This window comes from Lates calcarifer, linkage group LG9, assembly GCF_001640805.2.
Source record: "Lates calcarifer isolate ASB-BC8 linkage group LG9, TLL_Latcal_v3, whole genome shotgun sequence".
In the NCBI taxonomy this organism is placed as follows: Eukaryota; Metazoa; Chordata; class Actinopteri; family Centropomidae; genus Lates; species Lates calcarifer.
The window spans coordinates 1,834,602-1,849,887 of NC_066841.1; the positions used below are offsets into that span (position 1 = coordinate 1,834,602).

A 15,286-nucleotide genomic window follows, 5' to 3' on the forward strand; every position below is an offset into this window, starting at 1 on the left:
CTGTGACTAAAGGCTTTCAGCAGGACAATGAGACGTGTGCCTGTATGTGTGTGTGTGTGTGTGAGTAATGGTTAATACCAGGACAATAGAAGTGTGCCTGTTCAGTTGTTATCAGCTCACTGGAGACTCACAGGCCTGCTGTGTTTTTTTTATTTCTTACCACCTTTCACCATTAAAAGGAAGAAAGAGAAAGAAATGAAAAAGAAACAAAAAAAAAAAATCCCACACACTCTCTTTTTTGGCTAAAACGCCTCAGAAAGTGTCAGAAGGAGGAAATAAATCTCTCAAAAATAAACTGTGATGTTCTTAATTTATCTAAATTTAATGAGTCGCCAAAACCTAAAAGCAGCATTTACTGCAGTTTGTATTTTATGTTTAATGTTTTATTATCATGTCACAGACGTTAGATGCCAGATGATTAATAGAATTTTAATATATCATTGTTTGTACATGTTATGTTTTGCTCTCCCTACATGCTAATTAAACTTAAATACAAACCTGTATCATTTTTGCATTCATAAAACAAGTAAAGGGTGTTACTGCAGGAGACATGAGGAGTTTTAGGTCACAATTAAAAGAGAAATATGACACTATAAACTGTCCTCTGGTGTACTGATGGTACTGCTGCTGTATTGGGTGAAGGGGGTCAATGCTGAATAATCATTTGGGTTTTGGTCATTTTTTTGAAGGTCTCTATGTCAAAATCTGGTTTTGAAAACATTATTATTTTAGTTTATATTGTCTTCATGTGATTAATATTTCTAAATAATTTAGTTTTTGCTCCAGGACTCACACAAAGCCTAATGTTTGGGATTCGCAGTCATGAAGAAGCTTGAAGACGTCTCAGAATAGCTGGATGTTGAGATTATCCAATCAAACTAAATCGATTTGACTAATTTTACTTTGATGTCATATGAAGCAAATTATTCCAACCTGCTGGTACCAACTAGTCAGGCTGGGTTCTGGGAAAAATGTAGAATTGATGTTTGGGTTCGGCACATTAAGTGTGTTGGGTTCAGGTCAGGCTCGGTTTCTACTCTCGTACTCCGGTTGGCTTCAGACTGAAATATAACTTAAGTGAGGAACTAAGTAACAAGCTAAGTAACTAAATATGGAACTTCTTGACTTAAAGCCAAGATGGCCGCCGCTACATCAACCAGAAGCTGGTGTTAATTTGACTTTCTGTCTCTCTACCAGGTTGTCTGTCCAACCTTCCACCGAACGCCAAGAAAATCTCCAACTCGTACGAGGAGCGCCGCAAGCAGGCCACCGCCATCGTGCTGCTGGGGGTTATTGGGGCCTGAGTTTGGCGCCGAGATCGAGCCACCGAAGGGTTCAGTGAGGGCTCGGACCGGCGGACAGGCGCCCGAGGGCTTTGGCCTGACAAGTGGAGGGTCGTCCAACTATTCTCTGGCCAGACACACATGTAAGTTTGAAGAATTTGGATGAATTTGTAGTAAAAGTCAGGAGTTCAGCTCAATTGGAGCTTGGAGTTTAAAAGGTGAGTGTGCTCTTTCGTAAGTGAGCAAAAAAGTGGTGATCGTGTTTTCCCTGTAATCTCATTTAACTTTTTAAAAATTGTTTTCCTGCACTCTTTGGCCATGTGCTAGAGCACCATTGTGGTTTTAAGCTCCAAAAACATGGTCTGTATAGTTTCCATGCTTCTCTCTCGAGCTCTAACAGGAACAGTTTTGCATTTGTCTCTGAGCCTCTCAAAAATTAACTAATTTCTGAGTCCAACCACAGGTAACGGACTGTAGCCGACTGTAGCTTGGGAAAAACTTAACGGTAAATGCAAATGGCAATGGCCACCACTGAGGAAAATATTCAGCAGTCAGCACCAAAATGAGCTGAATAGATAATCAAATTCAGACTAAATTCAGACTCCAATATTACTATCCTAGGGAAGGCTTCATTGGCTTTCTGATGTCCGACAGAATGATTGCTAGGTGTTGTGTCGTTAATAAAGATAAAGCAACAGCAAATAAGGTTGGATGTTGGACGGTTTCTTTAGAGGCTTTGTTCACAGTATTTATTTATAATCAGTTTTTAATAAGCAATCTACAGTATGGGACCTTTAAGCTCCCATTTGATTGTCTTAAAGTTTTCAAACCTGAAATTCAGCTGCGTATACGTAGCCTGTCTTGTTCATACAGAGACTGAAATGCTCAGCGGTTCATGTTGTGGTTCTGAATCATGGTTTTTCCAAACTCAGAACTACACAACTGACAAAGTAGAAACTTCAGTGCCGGATTAGAGGTGAGGGGAGAGATGGGATTGATTTTCACCCGCCAAGCTTGACACCTTAAGGAGCTTGGCAGTGACTCACACACCGTACACACTCGCTGACTGAGCCCAGCCTTTGCCACACTGTGCCTGCAGCGTTGGACCTTGGTGGGCATCAAACCTGCACTAAGCAGAGCTGTTCTTCCATCCCGCTGCTCCTGAGCTCTGATTGGCTGCGTCTGGGGGGGCAGCCGCCCAGCGACAGAGCCTGTACCATCGCTGATAGGCTGTGGAGCGTGATGCTGCCTAGTTGGACCTGTGCACAGCGGTCAGCTCACCTGTGTGGACTCAACACACACACAGAGAAACCAAACCTTTGTCATCAGATGAAAACAAACTCAAGATTTAATTGATCCCCTTGAGCGCCGCCTGTTTAAAACCTTTCAAATCCTCATTTAGACATTGAGATACCAGTGATTAGAAATATCAGATCTAAGAATAAATCAACAAGACTGAAGTCCAGCATTGGGCAAATACAGTATGTCATTGTTTTATTATGAGCTATGTTCATGCTATATATGGCCTCCTGTTCTGCTCTGTTTGTGGCAGAGTTTCATTCACAAAAATGTCACCTTTAAGACTAAAATAGAACTTGACGTTTCACAGCTTGAAGCCCTATGGTCAGATATCAGAAAATAAAACCATAATAGTAACAGTGTCAGTAGGGGTGTTAGGGGAGCTCAAAGAGGAAAACATTATATTACAGCTGTCAACATCACAGTCACAGAGTGACGGGAATAAAGAGGGAATGGGTTTGATGTGGAGTTAGATGCCTCTCTAAGGCAGAACCACCTGAGACTAAAATGTGAAGTGGTCCAAATGTTGGGACATGAAAATCCAATCTTTCCAAAGTACCCAAGGCAGTTAAAGTCTTTTTAATCTGTCCAAATTAATTCAGGTTAAAGCTTTATCATTCTTAAAAAGACATGAACATACTTTGGTTTGTGCTGCTCAAGAACGATTGTTTAAGCTCAGGAAAAGCTTGTGGTTAGGATTTAAAACAACCTGAGCCTTATTCTCTTCAGTGTGACCAGTCAAACTATAGGCCTTGCTAACTAACTGTCCACTCTCCTCAGCAGTCCAAGCCTCCTACAACTGTTAAGATAAACCCACTTAAACATATTTAGGCTTCAAACAAATAACTGATTCTGTTGTGGAGGATGGTCTTTACTAACTGAACTGAGGGTCCAAGTCCTTAAAAACTCACCTTGACTCCATGAAGGAACCTGAGAGATTGAATCCTTTAAAACATTTTATTACTTAAGCTCAAATAGACACTTACAGAAGACTATAAAAACCTTAATGTTTCCTACTCTTCCACTTCTGTTTTCCTTCTTTCATTTCTCCCTCTTCCTCTGATGTTTTTCCTTCTCTTCCTCTCACTCTGTTTTTTTCTCTCCTCTCATTCAGTTTGTTGTTTTTCTCCCTCCTTCCACTCTCCATCTACGCCCCCCTTCCCTCCCCTCTCTCCTCTCTCTATTATGAAATTGAAAGATGGATTGGTGTTGTTGGCATACAGCGCAGCGTGTGATGAATGAGAGCTGTCCACCCGGAGAGAGGGAGGGTACAGTAGTCTATACAGCAGAGTATAGATTGATGTTTTCATATTGCGAAGGGGGGAAATGTAAGGGGGAGATGGAGGGGGAGATTGAGCCTAAGGATGGAAGGAATGAAGGAAGGACGGATGATGACAGAGGGAAGGGAGGATGTGGATGGACAGGATAAAGGAGACAAACTGTACATCAGTAGACCATCACGGGACAATAATGCTCACAGTAAATGTCAAAATATTTCAAGTGCCCTCTGAGGATCACTGAACCGTCAAGAGAGCTGATTGGAAATTAACTTTTATTTAATTATTATAGAATGTTAAACATTAAACGCTCACACTCTCTACTTTTAAGAGAAAGTTGAAATATTACAAGAATAAAGTTTTGGAGCTCGGTTGAGGTGAAAAAATAAATCATGACATACATGGACCTTGTGTCTTAGAGACTACATTCTAAGAAGAAAGGCTTTTTGTAGAAGAGCTCAGGACCTAAATGACAAGTTCGAAAGCTTAGTGGTGGAGACGTTGGGAACCAGGGTGATGCTGACTTCTGGACTGGCCCTCAAAAGTACGTCGTCCCTGCATCACTCTATTATCCATCCGTCCATCCATTTTCCACCACTTATCCAGAGTCAGGTCACAGTGACGCCCCTCACCCCAGCAACCCTTTCCAGTTCCTCCCAGGGAAACCCTGAGGCGTTCCCAGGCCAGATGAAATATGTAGTCTCTCCAGCGTGTTCTGGCTCAACCCCAGGGGCCTCATGCTGGTCTAACCTGCCCAGAAAATGTCCAGTGGGAGCCCCCCAGGTTCCACATCCCTACGACCAGTCTTTGACACCAGGAATCCACCCTTGCCTTCATTGTACCACCAGACCCTCGCTGGCAAACTCCCCTCCCAGGTTTGGCTCCAGTAGGGGGCTGTGGTTTCCTTGGTCAAGGCGCGTTGACACTTTTCTGAATATGGCCGTTCATTGCTCTTAGTCTTGCGCTTCCCTTGGGACCAGTTTTCCCCTTAGAGACCCTACCAGGGGCAATTACCCCCAACAACACCGCTCCCAGAATCACCAGCACACACAAACCCCTCCACCACGTCAAGGTGGCTGCTTCTACTATATTTAATACAGTTTTTATTATGTAGATAAACCTGGTACAGGCAGCAGCACAGCTCCTCTCTCTCTCATTTCTCCTGTTTTTGTAATGTTTTCTTTTCTCTCCCTCTCTGCAGCCACTCTGATTCGGCTCTCATCCACTAACCAAGTCCCCAACATTGATTTACCTTCACCTTTCATTTAAGCTCAAACAGAGAGAAAGAGGGGGGCAGGGCAGAACAGGGGAAAGAAAGTAGAAAGCCTCTTAGTGGTCGACTCGGCCTGGTAAACTTTAGACGTCACCAATCTGTCACTATTTCACATTCTCAACTTCCCTCCTCTTCCTGTTCCTTCCTCCTTCTTTTCCTCCCTCCTCATCCTCCTCCTGCTCTAATCACCCTCTGTGTGTTAATGTGACATGTTTACTGCTCTAACTAACAGCTCATTACGGCCAACTGATGCTTTGTCAATAGCTATTGGTTCATTTGGCCCCCATCCGGCCTTTAAACAAAGATGTCCGCTGTGAGAAATGGACCAGAGAGTCCGGACTGCTCTCACTTCCTGCTAAGAGGCGTGGTGGCCGTAAATTTGAATTTCGATCCAGCCAATTACGGCCCTGATTGTTAACGGCCATCTTTAATTGACCAGAGAAAATATAATGAGGCTTCTAAGTGCAAATGTGGCCTTCGGATTCAGCCTCCATCACGCACACCACAGTCACTGTCACTTTTTACAGTGTTGAACTTTGACCTCATGACCCCTGAAGCCTAATACGTGTTCGGTTGTGTGGAGAGCACGCACACACATATTCATACTGTCACGGATTTGAGTTTGACTGGTGACCTTTTGCCCCCCGCTCCCCGCCCCTTCCTCCTCCACTGTCAGCCCCCCACACACCTGTCCAGTTTATTTATTGATTATCAGTTGATTTGAAACTGTCAAGTTTCTAATCAGTGGGAAGTCAAGTTTGCAAATAGCACGTAGTTCATTTTATACAACCCAGACTGCAGGACTCAATTATCAGAGAACACATTTATTATTATTTTTTATTTCTCAATGATACAGGGCTGTCCACACCAAGAACAATAACGATAACGATGTGAGAACCCCCTCCAGCTGTGTCAGAGCCCCAAAATGGATACTGATGACCTGTAATCGTCTCCCAATCATTTTCGCTAATAATGAGAACAAAACACTCACCACTGATTCCCAGGGTGAGCCTGATTGCATCCCAGATTTCTTCTTCTTCGTCTCTATAAACGCTGTTTGTTCTATCAAACACCGGTGAGTTTTTTAGAACTTAAAGTCATGTTTCTATAAATTCAGATGTATGTTGATCGACTGTCAGTGTTTCTATCATTAATCAAAACTCTCTGAAAGTGATCCCAATGATATCGTTCACCACTGTTGTTGACGCTATAGTTGTGGTGTGGACTTGAGTTAGAACGATATATTTGTGTTAACCATTACAGTTTTCGTTCTTGGTTTGGACGGCCCTTTAGACTGGTGTTGTTCTATATTTTTCTTTATGTCCAGAATTACCAACCAACCAAAAACCAGCAATGTGCTAGGCTCTCAGTACTTTTCTGTCTTCCCTAACTTGTTTGTCTCAGCCTCAAGCCCATTGATTCCCATTGAAGACAGAACACTTTTAAACAAAGACCATTTTCACTGAATTATATGTACTGAAGTTATACATAATTACTTCAAGGAGAGGGGGATTGTTTAAGAAAAGAAGTGTTTGAGGGCCAACTCATCAAAACTAAAATGACTCAACATTACAGGACATTTATTTGACAGTAAACAACATCAAACTGGTTTAAGTGTGAGAAGAACTGGGTGGAAAAAGCTTAAAGAAATAGTGTAACTCATTGATTTCTGTGTGGTCTCAAAGATTTGTAATAATCATTAGCTAGAGGTCAAAGTTCACTCAACCCTGCATCACTGCTGATATTTATAGTCCCCTGTTTGTATGTATATTGATGTATATAACAAAAACAAGATTGATTTTTAACTCTCACTCGGTGTTTGCTTACCTCATGTTGATCACCAGCTGGGGGTCAAAGTTCACCACCCTATCACTGCTTCAGTCACAACATGCTAACAACATCACCCGATCTACATCCCTGACTCTTTGTCTCTCTACCAAAAGCCATAGCAGCTAACAATATTAGCACCGCTGCCCATCTCTTATACTCTATGTCGCCTGTAACGACATAGCACAACGATGCTAACACAGTTAGCGCTCCATCTGTCACTGCTGCTATATATTATAACAGTCGTAGCCAGTGATGCTAACACGGTTAGCTTCAAGCTATATCTTTTATAGCCCTGTCCATAGGCTGTGTGTGTGTGTGTGTGTGTGTGTGTGTGTGTGTGTGTGTGTGTGTGTGTGTGTGTGTGTGTGTGTGTAGGTATAAACCAATAAGGAAGGGGGTTTGCCATTTAAGGCGGGCTGATGATAAAATGCCAGAAGATCCAGATGATGAGATTAGCTGTGTGCGTCTGGAGACTGGAGGACCTTTAGAGCCACCACAAGATTATAAATACTTAAAGTAAATGATCTGTATTATATTATAGTATATGTTTCTTCATATTATGACTGTTTAGCATTTACATTTAAAGTGAAAATACAATGAACTGTATTGATCTCTGAGTGGATTCAGACCGCACAGGAAGATAAGAGCCTTCCTGATGCTAATGTAGAAAAAACTTTATGCTAGAACGATAATTGTTGACAGTTACAGTCCAGAATATTCTGCACATATATCAGTGATTTCTAATAAATACATAAATGACCAGTTAATATATGATACCTTTAGATGCATATGTTTTTCTGTTAATGGTTCCAAATCTTTTTACAAAACCAGATCCCACATTTTTCACTGTGTAGCACTTTGTGAAGAATCTGCTAAAAGCTCTGGACCTCAGGCTGCTGTGGGTGAGACAGACACCTGGTGGGAAAGGGGGGAGGTAGGGGGGAGGGTTGCATGTGTGTGTATGTGTTTGGAGGAGGTGGGGGTGTTATTGAGGGATTGGGGGATATTTTCTGGAGTCTTAATGGTCAGTCCGTCCCCACAGAGACTGGCTCAAATGTCAGGTCAGCTATGAAGTGACCTCCATCCCGCTCGCTGTCTTTATCCTCTCAGTGTGTTTGTGTGTGTGGCACAAAAGTTTAATCATTTTTACCTGAGCCTCATTTTTAACATAAGGATTTATTATTTTTGCTCATAAGAAGATAAAAAAGATAAGGAAGGAACATGTTTTCTTTTCCAGTTACATCTATTTTGTCTTTTTTTTTTAGTTGTGTTGGGACTCCAGGTGTGAGTTAGCCATCATTCCTGCAGCAAAATTATAAAATAAAACCTGATTAAATCGCATAAAATTTTGCTGTAGAATTGCTGGATGTTTGACCACCACAGAGCAACAACAAGCTCCTGCAGTTTTCAGATGAACCCCCACCTTTCTCTACTCTGATTCTGCTGTTTCTACCGTTCACAGGTAAGGCGCTGACCTTCCTGCTGCTACAGCCCCCCAGCCCCAAGCTGCCGCCCCACAGCACCATCCGCCGCACCGCCATCGATCTGATTGGCCGAGGCTTCACTGTCTGGGAGCCGTACATGGACGTGTCAGCGGTGCTCATGGGACTGTTGGAGCTCTGTGCCGATGCAGAGAAGCAGCTGGCCAAGTGAGTCCTGGCACACAGTCACATATGTTATTAAAAACACTTTCTGACTCATATCCTGATAGATAATTTAAAATAATTCAGCACTGTACGTCACTATATTAAAAATAACTAGGAGGATGTGAGGAAATATGTGTTCGAAATCAGATTTTGTGGTGAAGTCACAAGCTACATCTGACTTGTAACATGGATTATTGTTGTAATATGTGTCGACATTTCACTCTTATAGTCATCAAATGCCACCGAAACAGTAGATATACTAAATCTGGATGTAAAAGAATCTGAGAAAATGACTTTAGACTTGCTTGGACAAGACTTAAGGCTCATCTTGGACGCGTCTCGATTGACTTGGGTTAAGACGTGGACTTGTTCAACAATCCTTAAGACTTTACTTGTTTTCACTGACTTGATACTTCACTTGTTCTTGCCTCGCCTTAATTTCAGAACTTACTGAGGACTTGACTCTGACTTGAGACTTGATTTCCCTCAAGGACTTGAAACCTAACTTGAAACATGCTTTGACGAGACTTTAGAATTGTCTCAAATGACTTGAGTTGGATTCAAGACTTGGTTTGAGAGTGGCTTCAACAAGACTGGTGGGGAAGAGGTTCTGCAGAGGTTCATTAAGAAGGTTCTCGTGGTCCTTTAGGTGTTTGTACGGGTCTTTTGAGGGATCTAAAGGTCTTTGAGAAGTTTCTACTTGTAGTTGTGGATGTTTTAGTGGTCGATGGGAAGGTTCCAGAGGTCTTTTAGGTTGTTCTAGGGGTTGTTTATAAAGTCTAAGCAGTAAGAGGTTCTACAGATGGTTTTGGTTGTTATCAAGAAGGTTCTAGTGGAGGTTATGGAGGTCCTTAAAGAGGTTGTTCCCTATGAGTTCCCTATGGGTTGTTGGTTTCTTTTGGAGTTTATACTTCTCCATTATGAGATCCTAGTAATCCTTCAGGAGGTTTCTTGTTATCCTCTTTGGTTCAGATCAGTCCTGTGTCCTCAGTTTTCTGCTCAGCAACTGACTGGTTGATTTATTGTTTGTGTTTGACTGTTCAGTCTTCCCTCTCAGATTCCAGAGTACAGCCAACAGCCTGCTTATAGATACAAACACACACACACAGAGAAACACTTAGGGCATTATAGAGCCGACACACAGAGTTATGGAAGGCAGGCTGTAATCTGATTGCAGGACATTATGATGATGTAACGATGTCTGCGTTGCTCTGACATGTGAGTCCTCTGTCTGTGTTGCATGTGTGTTCATGTGGTATCATATGTTTCCATTAGCATCAGTGCTTGAAGGGAAACTCCTCTGATTTTGTCTGTTTACAGGTGTTCAGATGTGCTAGTGCATATATGAACTACTACTAGAATAACACACCCAAATCTCTGCCTCAGCTGTTGTTTGAGTTGCATTGTGGGTAATGGAGGCCAGGAAGAAGAGTGATGATTTTAAGATGTTTAAAGATTAAATTACCCGGTATTTCACACAAAAATGCTAAATTTAAAGAAGAAATACAGAATTTCTTTTTCTTTTGGATCCCTTCAAATACCTGGTGACTCTTCACATTTATCCCATGATCCTTTGAGGGGTGCCAGCCCTCCCCAGATCTCCATCTGAAGGCAAAGTTTCAGCTGATCGATTTATATCCGTCATTGTAACTGTGACTGCTAATCCAGTTTGACTTCCTGAGGTGGTCCTGGTCAGAAGTTGGTGTCAGACCACAGATGTTGACAGCTTCACTTCCTGGATCAGCACCAGCAGCGAGGAGGAGGTCAAAGGTCTTGGCTGCCTTCATACAATCGCAGCAAGACTGTGGTTAAGTTGAAGCGGCGTCTTATACAAGTGAAGGTCAGAGGTCACATAGAGAGGCGTAATTCAGTGGCATTGTCTTATGTATGGTACAAAGGATGAGTGTGTGTGTGTGTCTTCTTCCCTGCTGAAAACATGAGTTGATCCTATTAAGGTTGAAACCAAAGCCGGGCCAGTCTGGTTAAATGAGTATAGATATGTCTGCTGCCTCTTTGTGTGTGTGTGTATGTAGAAGAGAAAACAATACAATTAAATTTTAGTGGATAAATTTTTAGTAGAATAGAAAGTGAAAAGAACTTGAACAGAGTCAGAAATAATGTTTCTAACACAAAAAACTAAACATAGGCAGCTGGAAGAAGCAGAAGTAGTAGCAGTAATAGTACTAGTAGTAGCAGTAGTGGTCGTAGTACTGCAGTAACATCAGCTGTGTTTGGTCTGGAAGGTGTTTGATTTCTGAGACACACACATACAAAGTTTCTGGTCATGTATAATTAATAATGTGATGACTGCAGGTGTGTGTTGTTGCCTCCTGGTGTTGTCGAAGTAAACAGCACGAGGGCTGATCAATGAGACGCACAATAATCAGATCAGTGCATTACAATACAGACACACACACACACTGCTTTACACTGCATTTCAGTAGAGAAAGGAGAGTTTGAGGAGGTGAATGCATGAGTGAATGAAAGGGAGCACACACAAACACACACACACACACACATTCACAGAGGGTGTATTTCCATGCAGCTGACTTGCAGTGAGGCTTTTTTGTACCTGATGCACCCAACCAGTCGTCAATACACTCCTTGCGGAGCTGTGTGTGTCTCTTTGTGTGTGTGTTTGTGTGGTAATCCTCTCTCTACAGGCAGAGATTTTAAAAAGCTCCTGGTGTAGAAGACTCAAACGCACATTTTGTACTTTTAGACACACACACAATACAAAAAAGAAATAAATAAAACGCCTTCACTAGCTTGCACTGTGTGTGTGTGTGTGTTTGTGTGTGTGTTACACCTGCAACACACTGTTTTTTAGGCACCTGATCTTGGAGTAAAAAGTATCTTCCAGACACCTTGTCACGTTACTCTATGCATGACATTTTTCCAGTTATTAAATCGTCCTACAAAAATATAGAAGGTCTTTGCTGATTGTAGGGACTTTTAAAGTAATTCAAAGATCTCACCACATTTCTGTTGTGCATGAATCAAACAGGCAAGATATAACCTGTAAATCAGTAAGCTTCCAAGGTGTTGGACAGCTAACCACATGCTACTTATGGACATGAGACTGACAACACTCTCCTCATGTTACAAATTTACATTATTATTCATGTAATAATTTTAATATTTTTATATTCTAATTGTTTTTTCCTCTGTGGAAATTAAATAAACAAGAAAAAAGACTTCTGAAACTTTAAAAATCTTTAAATCTTTCCCCTCATCAAACAACCTATTGTGTCCTTTAAACGCCTCTTGCTGATGTTTCCCTCCCTGCTCTTGTCCAACTGTGATGTTTTTATAGACTCCACCACAGAGATAAATGCATGTTTTAATGTGTGTGTTTGTGTGTGGATGTATTTGACATGCAGGGATAAATACCCGTTTTTATATAGTGTTTTTTTTTTTTTTTATCTATATGTGTTTTGAATGTTTTGGTAATCTTGTGTATCCTGCAGAGATAAGTACATGTTGTTGTCACCATGGACATCAACTCATGAACACAACAGGATATTTCAACACAGGGGAATAATGATCAGAAAACTGCAGGTCACTTCTTAGAAAAAAATAATAGTGTTGATCTGTTCGCAGCTGTTTGTAGGCAGGTGTTTGGATGTTTTGTTCAACTACAGGTGACAAGTCTTACTTGACAATCTGAGAAAATAAAGATAGAAACCAATGACTCCGCCTGTTGGCAGATAAACCATCTATCATACCAGTCGCTCAATTAGCCAATCATTCAGTTGGTCTTTTCATAAATCAGTTGGTAAACCAATCTTACTTCTGTCAGTATCCTTAGTGGCTTCTTGTTGATGATTAAGTCATTGGTTTGTGGTTTGCGACTTGTCTGCTGTGTACGGATCCCATAGAAAAGCTTCAGATGCTTTTCTGCTCTTTATTGGAAGTGGGAAAGGTAACCAGACCTGCATTTGCCAAACCAGCCAGTTAATCTTGACGTAAAACCAAAGAAATGCTTTCTCTTAAAGCATAAACCTGACCTTTGTGCTACATGTTCAAGGAAGTTTCTAGTGTAGTATCGTCTTTGTTTCATTTATCCCTTTTCCACCAATGTCAAATGAGCATTTTCGACCAAAATTAATTGGTTTGGAAACTCAAAGAGTCAGTTCCAAGCCGGAACCAAAAACAAGCAGGTTGAAGATTTTGTGCAACACCCTCTGTTGAGGATGCATCCACCCAAAACTGGTTGAAATGCAACTGGTTTTCTGGATAGAACCAAGGTTCCAAGAATCCTCAATGATTATGGTTCAAGAACCAGAGCTAATTTGGTGGAAAAGAGTTGATTGTGGTGCCCCCCTGAGGCTGGAGGGCAGAAAACACCCACTGGCATTTGAAGGTTGATGAGAACCAGAATTGTAATGGGTGTTTTTTTTTTTCCAAAAACAAACTTCTACAAGCAACACAAAGGTTGAGCTTTGTGCTTAATCCCAGTCAGTCAATAAATCAGTCTGTAAGCCTGTCGATTAGTAAACTATCCAGTCACCTCGTCTGTGACTTGCTGAGCAAACCAGTCAGTAACTCAGCCCCTAAACAGTCAGTCCTGGTTTTGTGCAGCAGTGACTCTCATCATGTGACTGAGGTTATTCACTCCTCCCTCACACACAAAAATCAATACTTCCAATCCTCACTGTGTGTGTATGTATTGACTGGGTAATGTCAGCGTGATATTGGCTGTGAATGCAGTCATGTTGCCAGGTTCACACACACTGAATCCTGCCCGTGTGTGTGTGTGTGTGTGTGTGTGTGTGTGTGTGTGTGTCATCAGTTCAGCAGAGTTGAATAATTTGAATCTTAACTCACAATCCAGCGTTTGAAGGCATCAGTCTGAGCTCTTCATGAACAGACTGTGCCATTTACAGCTCAGTACCATATAATAATCTATTTCAGCGCTGAGGTCTTAATAAGTGAAAGAAACCAGTGTGTTAGTAATGTGATGTTCCACCACGTGTGTCCAGAACACCTTTAGTGTTCCTTGTCAGAAATTCTTCAAATGTATTGAACTCTGCTGGAGGGATGAGTAATGTTCGTCCAAAGGATGTTCCCTCATTGGTGTTTTGCTGATGGTGGTGGGGAACATTGTCTAAATGCATCACAGTAAAAGTGTTTAACCACCTAAAGAACCCTCAGAATCAATCAAGCCACACTAGAAACCTCCTGAAGGACTCTAAACTCCTTGAACCTGCTAAAGGACCTCTACAACCTTCTCATTCACGACTAAAACTTCCAAAACTATATATAGAGCTTTCTCAATTACCATTAAACCTGTCAAAAGAACCCTAGAAACTCCTAGAGGAACACTAAAACCTTCCTAATGATTACTAAAACCTCCTAAAACCATCCATATAACCTCCTCAGTGACCACTTACACCTTCCAAACCTCTAGAACAACATAAAGAACGTCTAGAACCTTCTCAATGACTACTAAAACGACCAAAATCTGTAGAACCTCTTTAGTGACTGCTTAAACCTTCTAAACCTCTACAACAACCCAAAAGACGTCTAGAACCTTCCCATTAACCAGTAAAATATGAATGTTTTACTTCCGAGAACCTCCTCAATAACAACTAGAACCTCTTAAAAGACCCCTTGAACTGTTTTTAGATTCTATAAATAATGCACAAATATGGCAAATGAAGTGAAAATAAACCATACATAAAATAAGTTAGTGAGCCTTGAGCTAGGTTTTTTCCTATAATTTGTTACCTGTCTGTATTTTATTATTTTCTTGCTTTCATTCACAGTGACACTGTGTATATGTGTGTGCGTGTTCTCCTATGACTGTAATAATAATCCAGATTATTTCCATCACATGTTCTAAATGTTGGCTAATAACTTCGGTGGTTCTCGGTACAATTAGCCCCCTGCTCTCCTGCTGCCTTATATCAACATCGTGACTGTTTCCAATTACAGCCACCTCTCTAAATGAAATTAAACATCTCAATATTGCTGATATATTGCCAATATATTACCAGTATTAATTACGGGATCTGTAGCTGTGATCTGTAATCAGAGGAGATGAATCGTGCAGCTCGGCCATCCGTTCACCAATCACTCCCTCCCTCTCCCTCCCTCCTCCCCCCTCTCTCCCCAGAGTCATTTGTTAACAAGGTGGCCTCGCTCTGCCTCCCTCTCTCTCCCTCTCTTCCTTGCACACACACACTCAGAGGGGTGTGTGGCCAGCTGTTAGGGTGTGTGTGTCTAATTCCTGTTGCATTGTGGGAGTCCATTATGCTGTCGTCTGGTGAATGGCTCCCATTGACTCGGCCTTGACATTATAAGCTGCCCGCTAATCTCTTCACTCCATATATTAGTAAGGCTCGATCTCTCTGTCTCTTGGCCGCTTTTTCTCACTTTTATCGAATTTTTGTTCTCTCCCCATCTAAAATTATCTATTTAAATGTCCCTTTTTTCCATTTATTGTTGGAACATGCAACCCAACAATGAATGTATCCCACTAACTAAGTATTATGTGTGCATCCAAGGCCTCATATATCTTACTCCTCTGAGCCATAGAGCTCTATTGTTTGCCCAAAAAACTATTAAACACTCATCAGTGAGCCACACTGCTGCACTGGGTGACATGTTCCTTTATTACCATGAACACACACACACACACACACACATTGTAGTTTGTTTGCTGCTAGAAGT

At 41.5% G+C, this 15,286-nt stretch overlaps 1 protein-coding gene across 1 annotated transcript in view; it reads left to right on the forward strand.

Moving 5' to 3' along the window:
* The window catches only part of LOC108897210 (WD repeat-containing protein 7), an 84,174-nt gene that overhangs the window by 55,444 nt on the left and 13,444 nt on the right, over window positions 1-15,286 (forward strand). Inside the window, 3 exon segments of the mRNA XM_051072757.1 lie at window positions 1,198-1,301; window positions 1,303-1,426; window positions 8,425-8,611. Coding sequence (XP_050928714.1) covers window positions 1,198-1,301; window positions 1,303-1,426; window positions 8,425-8,611 — 415 coding nt within the window.